Consider the following 26,664-nt stretch of genomic DNA (forward strand, 5'->3'; position numbering starts at 1 on the left):
CAGAAGAGGCTTGAGGTCTGCAGCCCCCTGAAACTTCCTGCCACCTCAAAGAGCTTTTGTGGTACATTTTATCGTCGTTCTCCAATGAAATCTTCAAATCTGTCTTTTGGTGGTAGACTTGGACACCTTCTCAGGAATGTGTACTTGGAAATAAAAAGGAATTGATCTGCCAGGCTCCTGCATGGAAGTTGATCTAGAGGACTTTACTCTAAATTACAGTGTAGGCAAGGGAATATGGGTATAGGTGATTGTCTTTATGGGAAACATCAAGAATGAGGTAAACATGAATTCCATGGTGAAACTGTGGCTGAAACTTTGTTCCACTGGGCAGGGTGGGTGCCCATGGGCCCGAGAGGCTGAAGCACATCATTTAGGTCTGTTCAAGGCTCTATACCTGCCTCCCTTTTGAAGAAAAAGGATTTCTTGGAGAAGTGAGACCTTTCAAAAAGGAGTTGGGATAAGGGATATTGGTCATGCCAATCCTGGAAGGCATTTAAAAGGAATTGTAATCACAATTTTAGCTTGCCACTGAAACCTTGGCTCCTTGGATGCTTTAAGTGCCAATTGGCAAAAAGCAGTAGAAGAAAAAATTGAGCCAATAGGAAAAAGTGTTACTCACTGGAAGCAGCTTTTGAGAAAATCACTTTAAACAGGACTTCTGCTGCATTTCCAGGGCTGTCCTTATTTTTCAAATATATAAAGTTTGAGAATAGGGCTGGGTTGTGTTTTTGTTGTCATTTTGTTTGTTAGTTGTGGGTTTGTGGTGTTTTTTTCATGTTTTAAATACTCTGCTAGTTCCTGGTGTTTGCAAACCTAAGAGATGCATGAAGATACAAGGTTTACTCTTTGCCATTCTTTATTTGACATCCCTGGATTTTAACAATGATTAGTTTTGCCTTTAGAAATGACTGTGATACTGATAATAGGAGGATTTCCTTTTTCCCCCTTCCTGCTCTGTCTCACCTTTTTTGGCTTACTTTGGGATGCAGCATGGGTGCTGCTGACAGACCAAATAAGAAAATGCATGAATCCAACTGCTAGGAAAAAAAGTATCTCCAGTGTATTCACTACATTGCAATTAAAAAATAAGCTGTTATCAAAGGCAGCAAGGGGAAGAGAATGGAAGAAAAATACTGGCTAACAGTACCTTAGCATATAACAGTATAAAATTCCCCTGCTCACAAAGGAAGATAATTGACTGCATAAAACTTGAGAAATGGAAGAACAGGCTTGGCTGTCTCCTCACTAATTCCTAAGTGAAAATCAGGCATAACTCGTGTAAGTCAGAAAACTTCACACCTTTCAAAACTGGTGAATTGAGATCAGGGCTATTTGCTAAGCTTAAGCCTCCTGTTTTATCCAAGTTCTGCAGAAATAGACTTACAGACAAAGGAAAAATGTATTAGAATTATGAAAACTCATGTGTTAAAATGAATTTTGGATTTATTTACTCTTGACAGCTAGTCATCTGTAATGAAATTTCTGAAAACTGACCTTCTTTATTTTTACCTGTGGAACGGCTCTCGCAACACAATAATGGGAGGCAGTGGGAAAGGTAGGCAGTGTCTGTGCTTTGGCCAGGCCAATGGCACAAAGACCATGTAGGCTTTGCTACAACATCCTTGGCAGTGCTTATGTGATTTAAGAAAATCCTGCCCTACTCAGTCCTAAGGAAGCCTTTCTGAAATGTCAGCTTTTTTTTTTTTTGTTGCCTGCACAGGACTCAAACATCAGAGGCATTTGGAGTGCCACTTCCCTTGTGCAGGGACCAGAGTTTTATTTGGCAGTATAAGAGGGTTTTGTAACTCTAGTTCTTCGGATGTGCTGCTTAGTCTGTTATGTCCTTCAGATCTTGTGGTAAAATGTAAATACCTCTAGTTCCTTGTTTTTATGAAGTATTGGACATGCTGGAATGAAAAGAGTACTTTTTATGTCAGTTCTTTGGTTTTGCCTCTATGCTTTCCCACAAATGATACCTGTAGTAGTGCAGATCAGAGGGTGCTCTGTGGCGATCTGGTCTATGGCCATTTTCTGGGCATTTCTGCAAGCTATGCCAGCTAAATGCATGGAAAAAGCAAGTCAAAGGGAATGATAGTATGTGCAATCCACACCTAGGAGCTCTTAATGTACACAGTAAGCCTGGTTCCCCTCGTTGATATCCGGTAGTGACAGAGCCCATCTGTTGCTACTTGAGAGGTAATACCAATGCAAAATGAGTAAAGACGACAGAATCCTGTAGTGGAGTCAATACTTTTGTTTTGAGGAATTATTGTGGCAGCATAAAAGAGCTGCAGAAAAAAAACATGTCAGTAAATACATGAAGTGCTGCACCACAGGAGCAAAGTCTTCAGTGGAAAAATAGCCTTGCTGGTGTCTGAAGCAACACAGTGAGCACCGGTGCTTAGATCCAATAGCAATTAAAAGATTTTAAGAGATCTTGGAAGAAAATGGTAATTTCCATTTCAGGGAAAAGCTAGCAAGCAGACTCAGCAGTCATACTGCTTCACTCCGCGTGGTGCTCCTGCACGTGGCACTGCTGGCTTGTGCTGTATAGCCCGGCAAAACAACTTCTGCTCCAGCTTTGGAAGCTGAGACCAATTTTTTTTCACTTTCTACATGGTTTTGTGTTTTTCAGGAAGGGTTAAAATTTTAAAATGCTTTTTTAAAAGCAAAGGAAAAATTTGCCTCTGATTCCAAGTAGGATTTGTGTCAATTGATTTCTAATAGTTCATTAAGCATGTTTTTTCTTGGACATGTCTCTCCAGTGTCAGAAGTGGGTTTTTGTGGAGGGATAGAATGTAAGAAATAGTGCAGAAGGCAGTCTCACACCTGAGGAGCTGCAGCTGTACCAATCACCAAAGATTAGGAACAGGCCTGCCCTTAACAGGGCACAGCTGTGTCCAGTAAGTAGACGAGTGCTACAAAAGAGTGGGTTAGCTGGGTGAGGAGAGAGATGGAGTTTGTTGGCTGTGCTGTGAAGAGAGATGGAGTTTATTGGTTATGCTGTGAAGAAGGAGTCAGTGCTGTGAGGAGTTGCCCATGAGAAATCACTGAGAAGGCATGGAACTTTTGAAACACATTGACAACAGGTTTTAAATTTCATTTAAAGCCTGTTTTCCCATGGTGTGAATGGTTTAGAACAACTGCTGGTTTCAATTATGGTTAAGCATTTAGTGTTACTCAAATGGTCCTTATTGAAAATGTATATTTTCCATTTTGGAGTTATGCAAATTTCTTTTTCTGTGACATTGGAAAAAGTCAAGAGAAAAGCTTCATTACCTTCTTTTCCTGGCATCTCCTGCAGCCATTACAGTCAAAGCAATCTCAGTAAAAGGTTGCAACTGGCACTAAAGGAACACTGCACCATTATTATTCCTGGAGTAAGAAAGCAAAAATAGACTCTCAGACTTAGGCACATTTTGTCTTCTCTCTCCTACTCCTCACCTGCTGAAGCTGCTGCCAAGCCCAGCTGCTGCTTTGTCCGTAACATGCACCGAGTTGATTTTTTCCCCAGTGCCCTTTTGGCTGACGTGTCTGTCAATGCATTGGCTATTTGCACTTCAGCAGATACAGTACAGTATCACTGTCACTGTCCCCCTTGCTTTATCTTCTGCTCTCCTCCATTACTCTCACACAGCAGCAAACTCCTCCTCCTCCTTGATATATAAATGGGTTTATTACTCCCCAACTGCACATCTTACTGTCTCCTCACTTACTAACATTTAACATCCTTCTCTATTACCTCAAAGCTGATGTCATCCCTCGTTATGTTCCTTTATTGTTGTTGCTTGCCAAGTCCTTTGTTCCTTTTTTTGCTCTCCCCGTGCCTTTCACTAGTACTGTTTTAACATTTCTGAATTCCTATCTTCACTATGTCAGCATTGCACCCTCAGCTCTTTGTCAATGTGTTCTGGATTTCTAGGTCTTACGTAGCTGTTAGTGAATCTCTGGCTTATCTGGGTGTTGCTAGAACCAGTCACACTGCACATCAGGTATGAAAGAAACCATATTGAGAATGTTTTTAAGTAATATGAGCAAAGATGCTGGAGTCCTCTGACATGAGTATTTATATCTTTTTCCAAAACTCATGATCATGAGATCAGGAGTTGAATTTTCCATGCATAGTTCCACCCTGTCCCCCCTTACCTCAATACCTTACAATTTTTTTTCCGATGAACTCTCATCTGTAGTTTTCCTTGCAAAATGTTTACTCCTTTAGCAAATACTGCTGCTTAAAATACCTTCTCCATGTCTTCTGGCACTTTGAGTTATCCATCTTTGTATCTGACCTACAGCTCTGCTTTCCTTTTCCACATTTACTTTCCATTAACTACATACTTGTGTCTCAGTATTTTCTCATAATCAACAGTGGTCTTGCTTTGGGGTCACTGTGGATCTGAAAGTCTTTGTCATTTAATTCTGTTTTGTAGGTTGCCTTACCTTCCTTCAAAATCTTTAGTTTTCATAAAGCATTGTTACATTGGGCTCAGAACATAAAACACTTTCAATGGCACACTAATGCACAAAACAAACAATGAAAAGCTGCAACAAAGAACTTTATTTTCAGCCTTTTTGCTTGTTTGAGCTTGGCATGGAAAACAATATTCTTGCCTTGCTTTTTGACCTTGGGCAAGCAACTCCTCTTGGCACATCTGGGGTTTTTTATTCTCTGAAATAGAGATGAAGATGCTGAGCATCTTTGCAAGCACTTTCAGAGCTGCAAATAAAAACTAAAAGTTAAAGGTAGTTGATTTTTTAATTCTTATCATGCTTGTTTTCCTGTGTGTCAGTGAGTGAAACAAGCAGAATGTCTATTCTTAGCAGATAATAATGGTGATAGTTGTTTTGACTCATCTGAGGTTTTCTTGAGTGGCTAAGTTGCTAATGGAACTGATGCTCTGAACTCCTACAGACTTCTCTGTTTTTTCACAGCCGTGTGTTTTTTTGCGACTGATGTACCACCTCCCTGCTTTCTGCTTGTTCTCATACAAAGTTCTTTATCTTGATGTAGAGTCTGTTTCCCTTTTTTGTGTCAAATGCAAGATCTGGTGTTTGTATTGTTTGCTCTTAAGTTGCTCTGTTTAATTCACTCATCTGGGAGAATTGGCTCCTTTTTCTTTTGTTGTTGTTGTTTGTTTGTTTCATTTTATTTTTGTTTTTAGGAGGGTTTCTTTTAAGAAATAAATGTATACCTTTTTCGACTTGGGAAACACTGTCTGCAATGCCACATTAAAAGACTGAAATAGTTGTTCGGCTGTCCCCATAGCAGAACATTCCCTGAATATTTGCTGTTTGCACTGCAGGAAAGAAAGCTCTCCCAGATTACTTTTCACAGATTTCTTTTCATTTGGGGGATGATCTTATTTTGAGGAGTGTTGCTCAGTAATATCTTTGCTTGGAAGGATGCCAAGCTCATCCAGGGCAGCACAGGCAGCTCTTCCCATTGTAGGGATTCCAATTAAACTAATGTTACCAGCTGTGTGTTCTTTTGTCTGCCCCGGACTGGGCTGTGGTATTGTGCTTCCCACTGTATCTCTCCAGCAGAGCCTGTTGTCCCCATATTAATAGTTTGGGCAAGAGAAGGGGGGCTATGAAACATTTCAGAAAAGAGAGGAGATGTAAAGGAGCTCTGGTGATGTGAATTATTCTCAGAAATGGGCCTTCTAACCTTGAAAAAATGGTTGGGGGGAACACAAGGGTAATCTCTTTCATTAGATCATGAAAAAGCATTTCACAAAGGTGTCAAAGTATCATAATCACCAAAGCATAAGGGAAATCAGACTACTAATCCCAAATTAGTCATGCAACAATCTTCAGATTCTCAGTCCAGTGTCAGGTTCTCTAGATTTTGTTTCTGGGCATTGGAAGCAATGGGGTGAAGTAGGTGGGGGAAAAATAAAAATGAAAAAAGATATGGATGAGGTGACATGAAGAGGAAAGAAAAGTTGTTTTGTCTGACTGGAGCAGATTCTAAGGAGAGGAGAACTGGCCAGAGGAGGATGAAAGCCAATGCTCTCCAATGCTCAGGGCAGAAAAATCAGATAGGAAAGAAAGACCTGAGACAGAAAGGATGGAAGGCAAAAAAGTGTAAAACAGTCTGATTCACAGGGGGCAAACAAACTGTAATTTTTGTCAAATGTCATCAAGTTCAGTGTTTTATCCTCTTAACAAGAAAATTACCCTGGTTCCTTTTGAGCAGGTTCAAAAAACGATAAATGCTGATGCTCAAGGTTTTAACAGATTTTGTTGGTGGTGGTTTTTTTTTCCCCCCCAGCACTTCTACACAGACTTCCAGAGAACACAGAATTAGAGTAAATCCCTGTGATTTTATCAGGATGCTATCTTCTGATAAAATGATATTTAGTTTTATATTAAGCTGCTTTAAGACTCAGCCTTTTTGTTTCCATATAATTGCTGCTAAGCAGCAATTGTCTGCTGTGCAGCAGGCAAGCTTGATATTGAAAGGATATCAGAGAGTATGTGCTGCCTAGTAACTCTTCAAACAGTGCTGGTTAAGGAAATAAAAGATCCAGAAACAGTGCGAGGGTGAAGAAACAAAGTAAGGGATGAAGTTGCCGTTGAATACTGAGGTAATATGTCCTTCATATTTTAGGTAATCAAGCGGAATGTTCCAATGATTGCACTTGAAATGGAAAGTTTTAGTTTTGCTGAATGGATGAATGGAAATTGCTCATGCAACACTTTGAGCAAGGATGCTGGCAGTAGATGAGATTAGGCTTGTGTCGGTGGGAGTTGAGCACAAATTAAAGAGAAGATTTTGGAGGCATTCTTGGAATCTATGTTTCCTTGCATTTCTTATTTTCCAATAGGCTACATTACCTTTGCAGACAGACATCCCTGTTGAGATGCCAGGACTCTAGAGGTCAGTTTTGTGATGTGTATCTAGCCTTTTCTCCACTGAATGTCACTGCCTAGCCTTAATTGATTTTAAATTTCTTCTTTCCCTGCCCCTTTTCACATCTTAGTGCACATTTCAAACCTTTCTATAACACTGCTGCCTGGCACAACCTTCTTTTTCCAGATCTAGCAATACTACAGCCTCCTTTAACATCTCACCCTTGGCATCCTGAAAACATCTGGTGTATTTTAGGGAGTATATTCAGGTTTACATCCTAACAGACAGGGTGTATAAAGCCACTCTTCAGCTGAAGATTTGTGCCTGTGTAACTTCTTTAAAGTGGCGGGGTGGTTCCTAATGTTTTTTAAAATGTTCAGGCTTCTTGAAAAGCTGAGAACCATCATTTGTCTGAGACAAAGCCTGAGTGCAACCCAGGTGCCAGGTGAAAACCAGATTTTAAAAATCAATTGAAAAATAAATTGGGACCAGATTTTAAAAGTATAGGAAGTTGAACTGTTGTTTCTCTTCCTGATGTGGTAACCTGGCAAGACACGTATCCTCTTTGCGAGTCTGTAGAATCAAATGGAAGAGCTAAAGGTTGGCCAGCAGGAAAAAGTAAATAAATCAGGACACTTGTCCAAAAAGAGAACTTGTGGAGTCTTCTTTCTGTTTGGTGGCCTTTGTAAACTGTAGTTCTTTCAAGCCCTCTAATTGAATCCTGCAAGCCATGGCATCAAAATAAATTTCATGTATAAATCTTGCTTCCCTCCAAATTTGGGAGACTTTTAGTTCATTTTTTCAAGGCTCAGATTAATTATTGCATTTTAATGTGGTGGATTTAACTCTGCCATAGTTGGCAAAGCTTGTATACAGGAAGATATCTGACCCAGAAAAGGCTCTCAAATGCTTTTTAATATTGAAAGTTGAAAAAGTGGTTGTGGTGTTTTGTGCAACAGAGATGCAACTGTGCTTTCTGGTAATAGTTTTAGAATCAGAAGTTTGGATTATTTTTCCCAAACAAAGAAATCCCAAGGCTTAGAAAGCACAGCTGCTAAGGCTCAAATACAAGTTTGTTTTCCAGTCAGGACAAACTAAAATCCCTTAAAGGTTAATTACAAGTGAATTTAAAATACTGTTAGTCAGAATTGTGTATAATGTAGTGGCAGCAGGGAAATTTTTACTGACGTTTACAGAGAAGATGTAAATGAAGTCGAATTCTCTAACCTTATCTAAAAAAGGAACAGGATAGACTCTGTTATCTGCATTGCAGAGGAGAATATTCTTTAAAATCCAGTCAATAATTTCCCCTCCCCCCCACTTTATCCTTATTTCCTTCTGAAGGGTTTTCAGGTTATATTAAAAATGTGCTGTCATTCTTCTAGAAATAATTCAGCTTTAAGTCTGGGATGAACCATTGTGTTATGAAGGAAAAAGAATTTGCAAGAGCAGAATTGCCATCCAAAAGTGACTAAAAGGATTTATTAGAAATTTGAGACCAATCTTACTTGATCATGGATCTCAATCACATTTCATTCTACTTCTTGCATCTGAGATTATGAACACCAAACAGAAAGACCTGTAGTTTATCTGTTTAAACTTCTTGTCACTTTTCATGGCTGTTTTCTTGTGAATATATTACCTTTCTGCAATGTACTCATGGGTGGTTTGGGAAACATTTAAAGGTGACAAAGGCAAAAAAAAAAAAAAAAAGCATTTTGGGAGGGAGCAGAACATCACAGTAAAAGAAATGCAGATTTTAACCTTATTCCTTACCCTTTGCAACAGAGAATTTGCATGCTATGTTCCCTCAGTCTTCATCAGCACTCTGAAGCTCAGAAAGGATTTGAGGAGCAGCCAACAGCGTATTCTCAAAATGAACAAGAAATAATAGCTTATATTTCCAAAGCTACATAGAAGCTGCCTAATATGCATTTCTAAGGTCTCAGGTATTTTGACCCTTGAATCAGATGTGTATCCTGGTTTAGATGTGGATTAGTACAAATAGGGACAATGACTTTCTGGAATGCATTAATAAATCCATTAGTACTCTCTTCATTACTCCTGTATGGAGAAAACCTGAGGCTCCTATGGATTAGATTTTTTTTTGGAGAATAAATCTGAGTATTCTTCCAGGGAACCTGGGATTCTTCTGGTGGTGAATTGTACAGGCTCCAAAAGAGAGTAAGAAAAAAATCTTTCTGTGGAAAGACTGTATTCACCTTAAGCAGAAATCAAAGGAAAGCAAATTTGGCCCAACTGCATGGAACCCTCCTGGTGACAAAGTCCTTAGAACATTTTCAAAACATAGAGTAGATGCACAGGGTAACAAACTGTTTATAGTCTCCATCCTGAATCAGAGATATCAGTCAAGAGAGGTTTTCTTCCCCAGATTCACATTCAGATAAAGAGATTGGAGGCATTACACTACATGGGTAATGTGGAAAACATCCAGGAGCACTGAGATTGAAATGATGTCAGCTTTGAAGAGGACATCCAGCGGAATGACGCTGAGGTGTGTCCATGGGACCATGATTCTGTGAACAGTGTTCAGAGCTTATTTTTGTTCACTCAGCATCATCTCAGTCAAACACTGCTGCTTTTCTGATAGGAGCCTGGTAGTTTCTAAATTACAGAAGCTTAAAAGAACCATAGAATACATGTCTCGTTATTTAAAGGGATCCTACCCACTATTTATGCACAGCATTTAGCATTTTCAAAAACATAGTGTTAAGAGTTGCTGTGACTTTGTTTAACCACCAGTTTAAGTGGGAGCAAAATTGGACTGCTATCCAAGTCTCTAGAGATCCTACACTACTTTTTTTCAGTTTGGCTCATCAGTTCACAGTAGATGAGGGTGATGTGTTGTGATTTACTATTAGAAGAACATGGGAGAAATAAGAAAATTCTCACTTTCACAGCAATAGTTGAAACTCAGTAGGCCCTCTTTTTTTTGGTGCATCTTATTTATCCCTACATTTGTTTTTAACTTGCTCTTATTTATAGATTTTTGGGGTGTTTTCTTTCTACATTACAGCAACTAGTAGTTATTTAAGGACCTACCATTCTTTCCATTTTAGAGAGAACTCATTTTAGGGACACATTTGTTACCATGGCCATTTAAATTCTGCTTTGCTGGAAGTGCTTGTACAAGCTGATAGCCTAGATGTAAATTATTTATTTCCAATTCAATTGGTTATGCTCTTTATTTAAAAAAAAAAAGCACACTAGCCACAAAATTACGTTTTTTTAATTTTCTTTAGATGCCTGCCAAACTAGCAAGAGTATTTACTCTAAAAGATTGCTTTTTTGTTACTGGCAATTGGCCCACCAGCGTTGAAAATTCAGAAACTTTGCATTTTGAAAAAAGACCAGGATAAGCTGCGAGTTAAACATAATGCTGAGTACATGCCAGCATGTGCTATACATGCTGTATATATATAAAATGATGAAGCATTTTAAGTCATCCTACTGATATTCTTCATATTCTCTCTATGAAATGTTGAAAATAATGTGATCAGTTTTATTCCTTTAGTTGGTGAAGATGCAGTTGTTAAGAGCATCTGCTACATGGTGATTAGAAGTGTGAACTAATATTTGGACAACTTCTGTTTAAATGTAGCTTATAGTTTGAATCAATATTTTAGAAACACTATTACTGAACTTCTGCTCTTCCTTTGTTAAATTTGCAATGGAGCTGTGTACAGGTCCATCTGAGTTTGGCATTTCTTCAGGGCATGCCTGGAGACTTTATAGACACAGCAATATTTTTTATTTCTCTACTTGATGGCAAACTAATATTCCTTGATCATATTGGTAGTAGACTAAACACTGGCTTGAAAATACAACCAACCAAGGAGGTTGTAGTACATTAAATTGCATCAGAGTTTTGAATGCCAAGGTAGCATTCAAGTGTGTGTGTGTGTATATACATGAGTATGTGGGTTTTTTAACATAGATGGGGCAAAACATAACTTGGATATTTCAGGCTTGGGGAAGGAATGCAACCAAGACCTCAAATATGTTTGTACTACAGCTTTTAGTCCATTGGTAAGATACAGTTGAAAGATTTGGAACACTAGGGGCAGGATTTAATAGAGCTGGTGTTACTGAGGGAGGAAAAAGGCTTAAGAAAGTATGTAGACCTCAATCTTGTGCTTTTTACCAATGAACTCTTCTGCTGGAGAAAACAAAAGTTCTTCTTGGCTGAGAAATATTTGAATGTTACAGATGATATTTTTATGTATTACATAGGCTTTACTTTATATGTGTATATACTGCAGAAACTATATTTCTGTTCAAAGAATAATCCAGTCAGTCTGACTCAGAGGTGAACTCTCAATTCAGGCACTGATTTTGTAGAAAAAGCTCCCTCTGAGATATTGTCCCTTCACCAGCAGTTAATCTGTGTATTAACTGGCCTCTCAGAGTGCAGGAGTAAGGTCTATTTTAGCATAATTAAGTGCATATTGTCCCAATCCAGCCAGCACAATTCTCACAAGCATATCATGGAAGAAAGAGACACCCAGGGAACTGCAGTCCTGAGGCTGTTGTAACAAACGTGATGCAGTGTTAAGGGAGAAGATTTTCATCCTTCATTCAGTTTGTTTGCCAGTATTAAGATTTGTTCCTGTGGAGCTGAATGTTCCATGCTGTTTTCTTCCTCTTCATGTTTCAATAACAATTTTCATAAAAAGCATGTCTCCCACTTCATGGCATTACAGGGAATGGTTATCGAGAGTCTGAAAGTGTGCCTGGAAATTTAGACATTTTCAAGCAATTTCTAGAATGCATTTTGACATGGCTCTATTTTTAAAAGTCAGGCTTCACAGACTGGTGGGTCACACCACATATTTTATCTGAACAAGTGACATCAGAGGCAAAAACTTTATTTTTTTTTTAATTAGGCTTTTGAAAAATCTAACATGTATTTTTTCATATCAATTATATCAATACCTAGCAATATATCAAGAGAAAATAGTTTTTTTTTCTCAAGCCATAGCACTCTCACTGGGATATGCAACCTAGATATTGCAGTCCTTGGTACAGGAAGACCATATCAAGAAAGAGATTCAGCATCTCCCTAAAAATTTAACTTGACAAGCCTTTTATCTTTTATTAAAGTGATGAGGAAGGACTGTAACAAGCAGCATAAAAGATGAATAGTTATTAAGATGGTTTTGAAATGTTACAAATTTTAGTAACTTGTGAGATACCAATAATTTTTTTGTGCCATTATCAATCATATTTATATCTTCCTGAAGAAGGATACTTGAAATTATCAAAAATGTATTACCTTTGACCTAAAGTCCAGAATCTGAGCTGTATTCAGAGTGTGTAACAGAGAGAACACTTTATCCTAAGCCAAAACACTTTGAAAGCTCTGTGTGGGAATGTTCAGAAGGGCTCCAAGGGACAAAGCCTCAGCAGCAGCATCAGTAGGACCTGGAAATAGACCCTTGTATGTTCCAGATCTCTCTCTCTTAATGAAAATAATGGTCTGGCTTTAGGAGACAGTGGTTCTCAGCACTCTTGACCGCTGGTGCTGTCCTTTGGCTTCAAAGTCAATCTCTATAAGGGCCTGATGTGGAACTCCATTCCTCACACTGCAAATATTCCCATTGAGATCAATAGGAGTGTTTGCAAAGTAAAATATTACTCACAGTGAGTAAGAGCCATATGATGTGAGACAACAGGTCTGGCACTAAAATATGTTTTTATATTTTTAGGTGAGTATATTCTCACATGTGGGTTTCTTGCTTTGGCCTCCACCTGTTGTGTATGCAGAATAGTCCTGCAGAAGAAATAATTGTACAGCTTAGTATTAGATATTCATATGTAAACACATATTGGTTTTACCATCCTATTACTCATTTACATGTGTAAATGCAGGTTAACTGCTTATGTAACTTTGCCAGTGAAAATTGGACTATTTCAAAATTTGGCCTTGGTTGTGTTCTGGGGAATTTTGCTACAAGTCCATATTATTTCTTCATTCAAGCTCTCCAGCCTTTCAGAAACACAGTGCAATCACTTGACTCTGATTCACAGGGTAACCCTTCAAAATTGCAGACCTAATGATTATAAGTTCCTTTGATATTTAGTGATTGCATCAACATTGTTCATGATAAACACCATTTTATTAATGTGGTTGTTACTGGTGTTGTACTTAAGGCTGTCTACTGTAACTAAAAGGACCATTAGTTAGTTTTAAGGTGTTATATTTTGCAGTCAACTTCATGTCTTAAAGAGGTGAGGAAAGTAAATGTATAGAAACTGTTCACTGAATTTTGAAAGCATTTTGCTATTTATAAGACTAGCTTGGGGGCGAGGGGAAGGTTGTTTGTCTTCTCAAGTAAAAGAAAAGTTTACGCGAGATATAGACACCCTATATACATATACCTCTTAAATCCCAGAAGAAACTTTTTTTCCTTGGACAAGTTAATGCACATAATGCTATTCAGTTGTCTTCAGAAGTTGACAGCAAGCCTGAGCTGTTATTACAAGTTTTCCCTGTGTAATGCAAATTCACTATTATTCATTGAGCTGTTGTGCTAGACTTTGAAGAGTGCTCATCTCCTTGGGTGGTCATGTGAATTCCATAGCCAAAATCAGTTCTTAGTGTTGTTGAGAAGATCCAGTGATGGATTTAATTTCAAAGGGAAAATTCATTTTTGGATGGGGTGGACAGGACAGTCTTCCAGCTTAGACCACAGGAAACCTCAAAGTGAATAGACTAGCTTCGTGATTTTGATGACTTTGAGATCTGGATTACTCAATATAAACAACGTACCCGTATTTTCCTTGATTGGACCTGCTGTGTTTCAGCTCCCAGTGTGTTTCAACAGCAAAACAGGCTGTGTGCACTGAACCTCTCTCACTCCCCATATCTCTTTGTTTTCTTACAGCCTGTGACCTGATGAACCAAGGCATCCTGGCCCTTGTCAGCTCCATTGGCTGCACGTCAGCAGGATCCCTGCAGTCTCTGGCCGATGCCATGCACATCCCTCACCTCTTCATCCAGCGCTCCACGGCAGGAACACCGAGGAGTGGCTGCGGGCTCACCAGGAGCAACCGCAACGATGACTACACGCTCTCCGTGCGGCCCCCCGTCTACCTAAATGATGTCATCCTGAGAGTGGTCACAGAATATGCCTGGCAGAAATTCATTATTTTTTACGATAATGACTATGGTAAGTATTTATTTATCAGCGTGATTTTTGTCAAATCCATCATCCTGTAGAAAATTGTCACATTACGCCTTTATAGTCTTCTATTAGATTATGTTTTGCTTGCGAACATTTATGGTCCTGGCACCATTTTACAGCATCTCAGAGAAATCTATTTCTAAAATCCATCAGCATTTACAGGTTTATTTGATAATGTCTTAGTTAGAGTTAGCTGATAAATTAAGAACTTAGATGTTTTTCTATTCTACCCGTGTTTATGAAGCATAAAACTTTTTAGCCAGCTCTCTTGTTTTTTTGGACAGTACAAACATAAAATGACAATTCAAGATGCAACGTGTAAGCTTTGCCTTCTGTAGATTTGTTTATTGTGTGGTGAATCTCTTCTGTTTGTTGGCATATAGTTTCTGGCCAGCATCTGAAGCAATGGAGAAGGTAGGTCAGAGGTTTGGCAAGAACAAAGTGCTAGTCATAAATATAAAACATGTAGAAAGAAGTTGTCGAGAGTGAAGAAATTGAGGAGGAGGAGGGCTTGGACAAGACAACATTGCCTCTGTTTTGAGTTCATTCAGTGTTCCTTAAAGGTGCTGAATTGGTGGTTTTTGTGTGATAGAGTAAGTGTGACACAGATGGCAGTGTCACAAGACTGCACCATCCAGCTCAGTGAATCAGCCAATTTTGGCCCACCTATTTTCTACAGCTGACAGGAGAATTGGAAAGATTTCTCCAGTAGACTGCATTATCTAACAAATTTAACAATCTTTATTTCTGTGAAAAATTGCTTTGCAACCAGACCTGTTTTCTTCAGATGCATCCAATATTCATAAGTAATCATGACTGGCTTGGATGAGCATTTTAAAACTTATGTTCAAAGTTTAATCTTTAAGTTATAGAAAAATGCTCACTTCAGCGATTTACTGTGCATAATATCTGGTTGATTCAGGTCAGGTGTTATTGATTTTTGTTCCCTGCCTACATAATAAATTCTTAAATTAGAAGACTAGAATGTGATGAATAGGAGAATTCTTCTCTATAACAAAGCAGCACCTAAAAGCACCAGCTATGGGCTAAGGAACACACACACAAAACCCCCTAAAAATAAAAATAAACAAAAACCCCTAAAAATCTCACAACAGAGTATTTCTGCTCAGAAAGTATGAGCTTGTGTATTTAACTGCCAGGTACCTATGAAGACAAGTATAAACTTCTAATTTAAGGGGTATCTTTTTTGCATGTATTTTTGAGTATTACATGCTTTTAAAAGCCTCAAGCAAATTTTATAATTAATATCTTTGAATAATTATATTTGAAAATACTGGGTTTAAATTATTCAAATTTCATTATTTAATTTAAAAATACAGTTTAAACACCATGCTATTTTGTCCTTGATATCTGGGTAAGAACTTCATAATGGTGTGGCTTACGTAACACAGATGCTTGCCTGCCTGCAAGGAATTAGTTTGTGAGCAATAGCTCATTCAGTGACACATCATCCTCAGATGTGACCTGTGGCAAATAATTAGTCTCTGTACCAGCCTCTCTGACATTCAGAACTCAGTAGTCAACAAGTAATGCCTTACTAACCAAGAAAGGCTGGTAATCTCACTCTGATTAGTGGTCACCATCCCAGACATCAGGACAAGGTGCAAAAAAATCCCAACATTCTGCATTTAGTATATTCTGAGCAGTCTGTCCCCTTTCCAACCATTTGTGTGGCTTGGGCATTTTTTGGGGGGGCGAGTAAGTTGTTTTTTTGGGGTGAGGGGTGTGTATACATAGTTTGGAATTAATACCATGGATAAAATTATTTTAAATGCAAACTGATCTTTAAATTTACCTGGGACTGAGAGTAGAGCTATTAGCTGTGCAATGGTATGTTTCTTTAGACTGCATCAAGCTAAATCCTTGATTTCAACAGCCATTCTAGGGCAGCAAGCCATTTCTGTGTTCTTTTGCTTCTTAGTGTTTCTTTGTAAAATTTTATAAAGATGCCGATTTCATTGATGGTTTCCCTCTCCATTTTTAATAACAAATAGAGCAGAACTTTGAGATCAGCATATCTAACCTGAGGCCTCTCATTCTTTCCTTTGATCACTGGCTCTCCATTTCTTTTTCTTGCTCATACTGGAATGCCCCTCTAATCCTTTGCTACCCTGTTTCAGATGAAACCATTAGGTTTCAAAACCACTGTGTTTTGCCTCTTCACAATCCTTTTACCCAGTTTTTGATCTATGACAGCAGTTTTTCACAGACACATGATGACTTTTTTTTATTAGTAGCCCCTAGAGAGTAATCTTGCCACATTGTTATAAATATTAACAAATTATATCACTTTTTCCCCTTTTCCTGCTATTTTTATTGATAAACTGAAAAAATTTCTCATATATTAGCAGTTTGCATTTTCTCTTTCTGGATTCTCTATTGATGGAAGAAGAACAGAGAGAGGGATGAAGAAATTAATGGCATGAAAAGAGGAACTGGAATCACTTTTTAGTGGATTATAGAGTGGATAAGTCTGAATTCAGTATTTACCACACTTTGAGCAGCAGGTTGGACAGTATGATGTCCTGAAATTTCATCCAGCTCTAATGATTGTGATGTTTGAGAAAGCCACTCTTTCAATGGGTCTCTAGACATGAAATATTTTCCAAAGAAAAGTATTCAAGCATCAGTTTGAATTTTTAAAAAGAGATTTGGCCCAAGAACTCCAGAAGACCCTGAGGAAGGGAACATGGTCATTATCTTCTGTGCCTATTTTAGAAAGAAGTCAGGACTAGGCATGCAGATGTGGGGTGGAGGTCCAGGAATAATTCATCCCTTTGGTCAGCATCAGTGCAGCTAAGGGTGGTTGCAATTTCCTCTGGAAGATCCCAGTCCAGTCCCATACCTCAGCTTCCCTGAGAGCTTCTGCTGCATTGAGACTTATTTATTTTCTCAGCTCATACAGACCTAAAATAAAAATCTTGCTAAAAGCTTTGCTCAGTGTAACTTACTGCAGCAGTTACTATTAGACATTTTAATAGAACATTTAATATTAAACATTAAAGTAGGTGGGAGTTTGATACCTGCATTAGAATTGATTTCATATTAGGAAGAGATTATCGATATGCTGTGCACAGCTGTCTGCAAAACTGACACCTGCGCAAGCAGCAACTTCTTGGCCTGGTGATATTTTTCATGTGCAGTGATCATTCCTTCTCAAGGTGTGTATCATAACATGAAGTGGTGCCTCCATATCAGTAAATGACACTTGACAAATAATGGGAATATAGATTCTGGTGTGTGTTCATCTTTTTTTTGTCTCATTGTTGCCATCTTTTTCTAAGTTAGAAAATGTGAAAGCACTAATAAACAGATTCCAGCAACTATCAGAATTTCAATACTTTCCTTTCCAATAAATTATTTTGTGTAATCATTTAATTTAATTATTTAAAACAAAATATTTAGTAATATTAATGAAATTATTTCCAGCAATAATTTTGCTCTGTGGAAGAAAATGGGCCTTTCATATTTGAAACAAACTTTCCTACAGTAAAATTAGGATCTTATCCAAAGTACATACTGTGTTAAACCAGTTGCCTTGCACATTTCATATAAGCTGCAAACGTTTATGTGTCAATTTATCAAAATCAAAAGTTTTAAATCCTATCAATACAATGGCTTTTGAATTTTTGAATCTTGCAGTCTATCATAGATTGCTTTTCATTATCAGAGAATTTTTTGTAATGGAAATGTTTTCTCTGGATTTGAGAATAATTTCCCCTATGTTAATCCTACTTAAAAATCTCAAATTTTATTTTGAATCTAAGTAGATGAGTATATTCAGTTTTACTGTTTTAACACTACTGTACTAACATCTAAATCTTAGAAACTTCCAGTCTACTTAAAGGTTCTTTAGTGATAAGGGAAGGTAAGTCTTCAAAAGAAGCAATTCTTTTATTAAGTTATAACAAACCAGATGTTGTAAAAGTGAGGTAGAAATGCATTTCTGAAATAATTGATATCTAAGTTTTCAAGTTATGTTTCTTTTCTAAGAAATTTGAAGATAGGCTGACTATTTTAAGACAAAACAAATGACACCTTGATAATTGTAAAAAACCTTATTTTTCTACTGTTAACTTTGTTATGCTAACTAAAGACTCTAGAAAAGCCCTAGTCTTTTCTTAGTGGTAGAGCTTCCCTAGTAACAAATGTAAAGCCAGCATACAGTAGGACTTTAATTAATAAGTGGGGATGTGAGAAAAAAGAGCATCTTAAAGTGATCAGGCTTAGGTGATATTTGCTGTATTTCATTTACTGTAATTGTATTTTTAGTGTATAAATTCAGATGAACTCTTGAAAATCAGAACAAGTTGTCTTTTCCCTAATCCTTGCATTCTGCAGGCATGATCTAGAGCAAATGCCAGTGCTGTCAGTCCCCTTGTATTCAGTGTATTTTGTTCCTTCTGATAAAACAAGTTAGGGCCTGTCCAGGACATGAAATCTGATTTTGTTTAGGAAAATTTAATACATGGATATTAAAAGCATTCAAGAACAATTCTGCACTTCTTCAAAGGCTGTTAAAGAGAGTCTTCTTGCAGAGATAAAGAGTAGGCGGCATGAAATGCAGCAGAATTATGCAGTAGACTGATGCCTTTCTCAAACTGCTATTAAAATTACTATCCACACAGCATGTAGAAGCCAAACCATTTAAGCAGCCAAATCAGCTCCTACTCACTTCATTCTTGACTGCTCAGCTCAACGTGTAGGATCGTATTGCGGAGGGGGTTTGTGCATCTCCTCCTCGCAAGCAGACGTAGAGACTGGGAAGCTCCTCCTCGAGTCTGAATTCCTCCTTAGGAGCATCAGCACCCTTTCAGTGAAGGCATTTTGAGATTGGACTCTGTAAATGTGTAACTTATCCCTTTGGAAATTGCCAAGTTTAGATTTATAAAAAGAACCTCTGCCATCTGTAAACATTTTGAGCAAGTTTGCAAAGTTATTAATCTTTATGATTTCAAGTTCAAAGCAAGCGAAATGCAGTTTGAAACAGCAAATCCTACCTGATCCACAGACTGGCCCATGACAGTGGCCAGTCACAACATGAAAAAGACACATTTCACAGAATGAAATAGTCATTTGAGACCAGAATGTGTGAGCCCAGGCCATATGGACAGAGTGATTGAGCTGCAGTCCCAGCACACTGTTGGGTGTTATCTCTGTGGTGTATCAACAAGGGAGAAGCTTTTGCAATTCGTGTTTTACTCTCGGGCAGTTTACAGCTCCCTGTATTTTCCAGGAAAAAAATGTAGATACTTTTCTGTAGTAGTAAATTCTTAATGAAGAAACCAGTCAATCACTGCAAGAACATAGTTGTGAATCTCGTGCAATTTACAGTGTAGGTATCTCTGCATTTCTGAGATGAAAGACAGAAAGTCGAGCTGTTTGGCAACATTTATTTTTAATGTTTTGTTGCTGCTAAAGTGGATAGAAAGATTTTGCAATCTTCCTCTTGAAAGGCTGAAGGAATAAGACTTTTTCTGGAGAATTAATTTTATCTTCATCCCAGTTCTTTTATTGTGGTGATATTAACATTTTAAAACCCTTCTGTATTTTTTTATTAAAAGAAAAAAAATCTTTTTTTCTTTTAATATAAAATAAAATCCCCACTTCTCTTTGCTGGTTTTTGGCCTAACCTTGTGTATTTTGTCCCAGCATGCTTTTGATATGCAGCCATCACTGGAGATCTATGAAATATTTACTGATTCCAGAACTAAGATATCTTTCCTTACAGTTTTTTGACCTTCCAACTAATACTGCAAATATTTGGCAATGGATATTTGCCGTTCCCTTAGGCATTATTTTAATTTTAACTTTTGTAAAGAAGAGAGAAAAAGCAAGCATTAAGGCTATGAAGGGGATTTGCTCTGTGAAGCTGAAGGAGGCATTCCCACAGGAAACAGAAGTTGTTGGAGAAGTAATTGTCAAGACTTGGCTGGAGCAGAAGGGAGGAGGTTAGCAGTAACAAAGACTTGAGTGGGCTTCTGTCTTGAAAAACTTCCTCATGGATGTCCCTTCTTGCTCCTTTATCAAATACAGGGGTTTCAGATTATTTCTGTGCAAGGAAAGGATGAAGGCAGCAGTGTGAGGTACCCAGCCAGTAGAAGGTGTCTCAAGCTCAGTCTGAGAGAGGATTTTGGAGAAAGAGACAAAATAAAATAGAATCTTAAGGAGAGAGCAGTGACATTTACATTATGGAGGAGTTCAGCCTAAGTAAACAAGTCTGTGAAACTATGAAGATAAAAGAGCATTATCCCCATCCCTACCCCAGAAAGGCAGTGGTTTTCAAATAAATTTGAAAATTTACAATTGGAGTGCTATTCGTGAATGATCCCAGCAAAACAGGGGTTATACCTGAAATCTGAAAGGCTGAGCTGCTTGCAGAAAGGCTACCTCCTGCTTTTTAAGAGGGGTGGTATTCTAAGATAATGCCCATCTCTATATATGGGCTCCAAATTCCCAGCATTTCCTTTAAAACCAGTATAAAATAAGTGATCCTGTGGAGCACTTTCCTGCACATATGTTTTTGAGAAATAAATATGATGACCACTGACATAGATGTGCTTGAAACCATAACATTTTCTAATCGTTTTAAGTTTTAATGCAAGTTTAATAAAGACTCATAAAAGAATCATGCTCTCTTTAATCGATTGCAAATGCTTATAATTACCCTGAGGCTGTTTTCAGCTGCTTGATGACTATAATATTCTCAAGTCTGTCTCCAGACAGTCTTAAAACTGTTTATTACTCATCTGGCTCTTTGCCAGCTTCCTGTACTCATTTGCTTCACTGTGCCTCAATAAACATGTAATTAATTCAAGCTTATTACTGAACCTTTTTTTTTTCCATTAGTATTTATTACGTCATTCAGATAAGGAAAGGAGCATTAATTTTCATCTGTGTAACTTTAGTGTGTCAGGTGAGAACTTCTGTCACAACTTGCATTTACTGATTGACTTTACCACTGCAAATTGAGTATATCATTTGGGCGACCCTAAAATGATTCAACTTCTGAATTATTCTATAAAATTTCTCTAGTGGAAAAGTGGGCATGCTTCTACTTTTCAGCCCCAGAACACTTGGAGGTGTGTATTGCAGGAACTATAAGGGAATATGTAAGAAGATAAGAGAGTGTTTGTCACTCCCTCATGCTGCAGTCCTTAGGGAGGGAATGGGCAAAGCGTTCAAAGGTTTTGCCTGACCGTCCTGTCTTGTGTTAGCAAGCTGGGGCCAAAATAAAACTGTAGGTGGTCTCCCAATATCTGTGCAGTGGGAAAACTCTGTGAATTAGGTGTTATTTTGAGGTTTTGCAGAGGTACAAGATTTAATTTGTAGATGCAGCCTGCATCAGAAGAACGGTGATTTATTTAAAGAATAATTGAATACCTGAAGCTTATACTGATATCTGCCACAGTTTGCTAAGTATTTTTCAACTCTCAAGACATTGCTGTGTCTTCTCAGAAGGATAAAATTAAGTCTGTAAGTTTATGATTTGGCGGCTAAATAAATGAACGGTAATCAAATTAGGAAACTTTTGAGAGAAGTAATTTTTGCACATGGAATTGAAGAAATTATATAACCATTGGGAAAAAAAAACATTAATTTGGCACAATAACATTGTAAATATCAGTTAATATCATAGATTAAAAAGAAAACTTGTCTCTGAGAGTTTTAACCAGTCAAGGAAAAGAGGAAGCAGAGAGACAGGAAAGAGCTAGAAGGTACTTATAGCAGTATTCCTACATCTTAGCTTATCAGCTTCACTTTCATAGGTTATATTCTTCACAGCACCAGTTCACTCATAAAATATTCCTTTTTCTCTACTGTAAAGTTTTAATCAACTGGCAATGTTCTTTAGGAAGAGATTGATGCAGAGTCAGAGAACAGTTTGTCCTAAGGAAGTTTATAACACACATCAATCATGGAATGGCTTGGGTTGGAAGGGGCCTTAAGAACCATTCAGTTCCAGTACCCCCAGCAGGGACACCTCCACTACACCAGGTTTCTCAGAGCCTCATCCACCCTGACCTTGAGCACCTACAGGGATGGGACATCCACAGCTGTGGGCAACCTGTGGCAGTGCCTTACCACCTTCATAGTCACAAATGTCTTCCTAATATCTAATCCAAATCATCCCTCTTTCCTTTTGAACACATTACTCCTTCTCCTATCACTATTGTTCCTGGGCTGGAGTCCCTCTCTGGTCCTCCTGTAGCCCCCCTTCAGGTACTGGAAGGTTGTTATGAGATCTTCACACAAGTTTCTCCTCTGCAGGTTGAACCCCAACTTTCTCAGCCTGTCAAATATTCACAAATTATTCACTGCAAGGACATTCTCTTTGTTGTTCTTTACTCCATCTCGCTGGAAGAGATGCACAGTTCCTCATGCTCATGAGAACCAGCAGGGAGTAGCAGTGACTTACAGGGAGAGCTGGTGAATTGTACAGACTTATAAAAAAAATTAAATATATATATAGTTGCTATTTAATAAAGACTTTTATCTACACAGAAATATAAAGTTCTGTCGTACAGCATTTACACATAATTTTTAAAGTTTAGCATGATTTGAAGGCGCTAGGCAGGGAAAATTCATTTCTTTGCAAGAGGTTATTTCACTCAAAGGTAACCCATAGAAGCCTTTTGGAAATCTCTAATGTTAACTGTAGTCAAAAGGGAATTGAATGAAGAGATAGAAAGCAGGTTATATAGTCAAAAGTACATGGATAGAATATATTGCCATGTCAGCCTTCACAAGTGATCGCAATCTGACTTCCTTTCTATTTTTTAAGACGTTCCAGTGACAGCAAATACTCTGAAGGATTAGTTCTAGCTTCATTCTTATTTATCTTTTTTATTCTTTCCTTTTTTCCTCTTTGTTTCCAGTTAAAAAAAAGGAAAAAAGAAACTCAAAGGAAGCATCTTGTGTCAACCCTCAGTAAGGTTCAAAACTGAAGTCATGCAGGATTTGAAACCTGCAACTGTTCATATCTTTCCCCCAACACAGATTCAGCTGCTCAAGACTATTTGTATTGATTTTTCCTATTTAAAGGATAATTTCTAATAACTCATAATGTGATACAAATGTAACTAATGTAAATGACATTTGAATGAAGCTTTAAAATAGGGATTATATAGACGTTTCACTGGTCCTAAAATAGTTCATATCAAACAACAAAAATTGAAATCACCTGCTTATATTTTAATTTGAAATGGAAATGTCTTCAAAAAAAGAAAAAAGTATACAAGAGTATTTTTTTATTTTTCTCAGTTCAGTGATACTAAAAAACTTGAGCCAAATTGTCTTCTTTTTTATGTGTAAAATTTCAGAAAATTGCAAATGAGGGGGGAAAAGACCCCAGTCATTTGTGCCATTTACAAATGTTCAGCTTCTCCCAAGATATATGTCCACTTCTTAAGTTGCAGAAATTCTGATAATATAAATGAGATGTTGTACGTAATTAAGCATTTTGGCTTGAATTTATTTCCCATGAGTTTGAACTACTGCTATATTCCCTGAAGTTAGATCATCCAGCTGAAATTGCTCAGGTAACTGGTCCTTCTTAGTTCCAAAATGATAATATGAAAGAGCTGAGTTGATTTTTTTATAATTAATTTTAGTTTGGAGGTACAACGAATTGTATTGAAGGCAGTTAATGTGAGGGAATCCTACTGCTGTGAAAGTAAAATGAAGGACTGTTACTCAGTCATCTTGTTGAATTGTTGTTTTCCTCTGTCTGGATCTTAACCATGTTAATAGAGATCAGCATTTGCCCAGGAAAGCAAGCACTTTGCCCAGTTCTTTACACTGAGCAGGGGCACCATCAGAGTCCAGCTGGAGCTGCACACCTCCCTAGTGTACAGGGCATTACCACAGTTAATAGTTGCTGTCATGTTAGCCAGTGTTGTGGAAGAAGGAAATCACTGTGGTAGATTGTAAAGCTATTCTTGGTAAGAATTTGAACAGTGTTATTTGTTATACAGTGGCTTTTCTCATCATCTGTACAAATTAAGTGGTCTTTTGTGCATATCAGCCAGTGAATATTTATGACAGGCACATTCACCTTTACCACCACAGCTGAATCAGTTGGTATTTATCAGCCAGATACTCTGAGGAGAATGTTCTCACATCTGAAATGCCATCAGAGGGAAGATGAGCTAATGACTGTAAGCCAGGCTTGAGATAACAGAAGTGCACAGTGAGTGCCTTGTGATTTAGGTGGAAGACAATGATACAGGTGGATGGATTAGTTTATTACCATTAGTGAATAGTGCCATCTTTCTCATCTCCTGATAATAGTGTGAACTGAAAAAAAAAAATGTATGAACTTTGCATCTACTTGTAGATGTTTCTTTTTAATAAGGGTGTAAGAGGTGCTTTAGCTTGTGAGTTATTTAATATTTGGCATTCATTTTATTCAAGTTATAAGATCTTCACTGCATATGCATCCTGGTATTCCTGTATGAGATGCCTGAAAACCAGCATATTTTGTTCTAGGATGCCCTGATCATTAGACTTTCTCAGAATGGATTAGGGGACTTGCTCCCTCTGTAGAAAACAGAGATGGCAAAGGAAAGTTATGGGGGGCCAGAGAGAACAAAAAAAGTGAGATGAGATCTGTTCCTGTGATTAAACAAAGCCTCGTGCAAGAATCATAGAATGTTCTGAGTTAGAAAGGACCCACAGGCTCATTGATGTCCCAGTCCTGGTCCTGCTCTGAACAGCCCCACAAGTAACACCATGTGCCTGAGCTTTTCCACTAAATGGTTCTTATGGTTTATGTTAAGTCTGAGTGCTCCTGCCAGGCTGCCCATTTAAGAAAATTTAGACCCAGAGTCTGTGAAGGGCACTTTTCCTGAGCATGTTCTGTATTTAAGATACTCACATGTTTCTTGTGCTTTCTTCAGTGCCAAAAAGATTGTTCAGTGAGAAGAACATTTGTGAGTTCATGCTTCATTCCCTAAATGCTTTCTTAGGTCAGAATACATGGTAGCTGACACAATAATGACAAGTTTGGTGAAGCTGTCACCTGAATTCAGATCTCAGGTGGAGCAGTGTTATGCTGAGTACCTGCAATTGAATATATCAGCCAGGTCTGCAGAGCTTCAGAGGCTCTGGGCCTGGAGCTCTCCTCTGCAGGATGCTCTGCATGTGCACCTCAGCTGTGACCACAGCCAGGCTGGTGTGCCCAGTGCCAGACCAGCTGTGCACCAGCAGTGCCAGCCAGGAGACCTCCCTGTAGACCTCTGCCTTGTGACATGGTTATGTATGCCCAGGAAGGACATTTCCAACAGAGGCCTTGATAAATTTTGTTTGCTTTGTTTATTAGCATTTCCAAGTCAACTTCACAGCCTCTTAATTTGAGTTGTGGTTATAAGGAGAATGTTTGGGAATGCTTCTTTTAAATTACCAGCCTGGTTTAACCCTATAAGTGATGCTGACTACAGAGGGGTACTGTGTTCTTGTGCACACATGAGTAGACTGGAAGTGATGGCTGTTCAGTAAAAAACAGAAAATGCGGTACTAAATAATAGTGGCATTGAGCTGGGAGAGGAGATAGCAACTTTGGCTTCAGCATTGATCTGTCTCTTCATGCTACTTTTGGCTTTGATCACTAAGGAGGATGATTAATACTGGTGATAATGGGGAAACTTCTGAATTTCTGGCCACGACTGTGACTCATCTGATTTAAATAGAAAGTAGAAATGTGACTTCTGGCTGGGCAACAGGTTGGTTGGCTAGCAAATTCAGGGCAAGAGACACCTGTGTTCCAGACATGAACAGTCTTGTGTCTCCTCAGTAAAGCCATCTGTGCCACAGGTTGCTTGCCAGATTTTTCTGCAGAAGGAGTCTATCTATTAGAAAGATGATTCCACAGTTTGGTGTGGATATGTGCCACTTGCAGACAATCCACGCAGGAAAGATAATGCTGCCCATTCAGTGGCAGCATCTGTTCTTTGGCACACACTTTGAATATGATCACTGCTAGTGACTCACTGCTAAAATAATGGAAGTACCATCATGATTTAAATAGCATTTAAATTGCAGGGTGCTTTTATGTGCTTTCTGCTGTTTCACAGCAGCAGGTGAGCACCACCAATACCTCCATTCTGCTAAGGGTAAGCTGAGGTATAACCAGAGTCTGTATTTATTTCCTGCCCATGTCTCTGTGTTGTACCAATGCCAAAGACAGAAGTAATAAAGAAGAAGTAGGAATCCTGGTTTGGTACATTTTCCATTAGAATGCTGGTGTTTTCCTAATAGCATATCACACAGAAGCAATACAGTTGGCACAGTCACCTAATAAATATAGAGAACTGTGGTGTTGTGTGGTCCCCAGGACGAGGTGAGAGATGAGAATTTGACTCCATGTTCTCAGAAGGCTGATTTATTATTCTATTCTATTCTAGGAATGATATACTAAAACTATACTAAAGAAAGAGAAAGTATACATCAGAAGGCTAAATAAGAATGATAATGACAGCTTGTGACTGACTCTTCAGAGTCCAACACAGCTGATGGTGATTGGTCATTAATTAAAAACAATTCACATGGACCCAATCAAAGATGCACCTGTTGGTAAAT

The 26,664-nt window shown here is 38.2% G+C and overlaps 1 protein-coding gene across 2 annotated transcripts in view; it reads left to right on the forward strand.

The window, feature by feature from the left end:
• Positions 1-26,664, forward strand: part of GRID2 (glutamate ionotropic receptor delta type subunit 2) — a 687,526-nt gene that overhangs the window by 386,902 nt on the left and 273,960 nt on the right. For both annotated transcript variants that reach the window (XR_008508327.1, XM_036382204.2), the window contains exon 3: positions 13,765-14,049. Coding sequence is in view for 1 of the 2 variants with exons in the window: in XM_036382204.2 (XP_036238097.1) it covers positions 13,765-14,049 (285 nt within the window). In the remaining variant the exon portion in view is untranslated. The remainder of the gene's footprint in view (positions 1-13,764; positions 14,050-26,664) is intronic.

This window comes from Molothrus ater, chromosome 4, assembly GCF_012460135.2.
Source record: "Molothrus ater isolate BHLD 08-10-18 breed brown headed cowbird chromosome 4, BPBGC_Mater_1.1, whole genome shotgun sequence".
In the NCBI taxonomy this organism is placed as follows: domain Eukaryota; kingdom Metazoa; phylum Chordata; class Aves; order Passeriformes; family Icteridae; genus Molothrus; species Molothrus ater.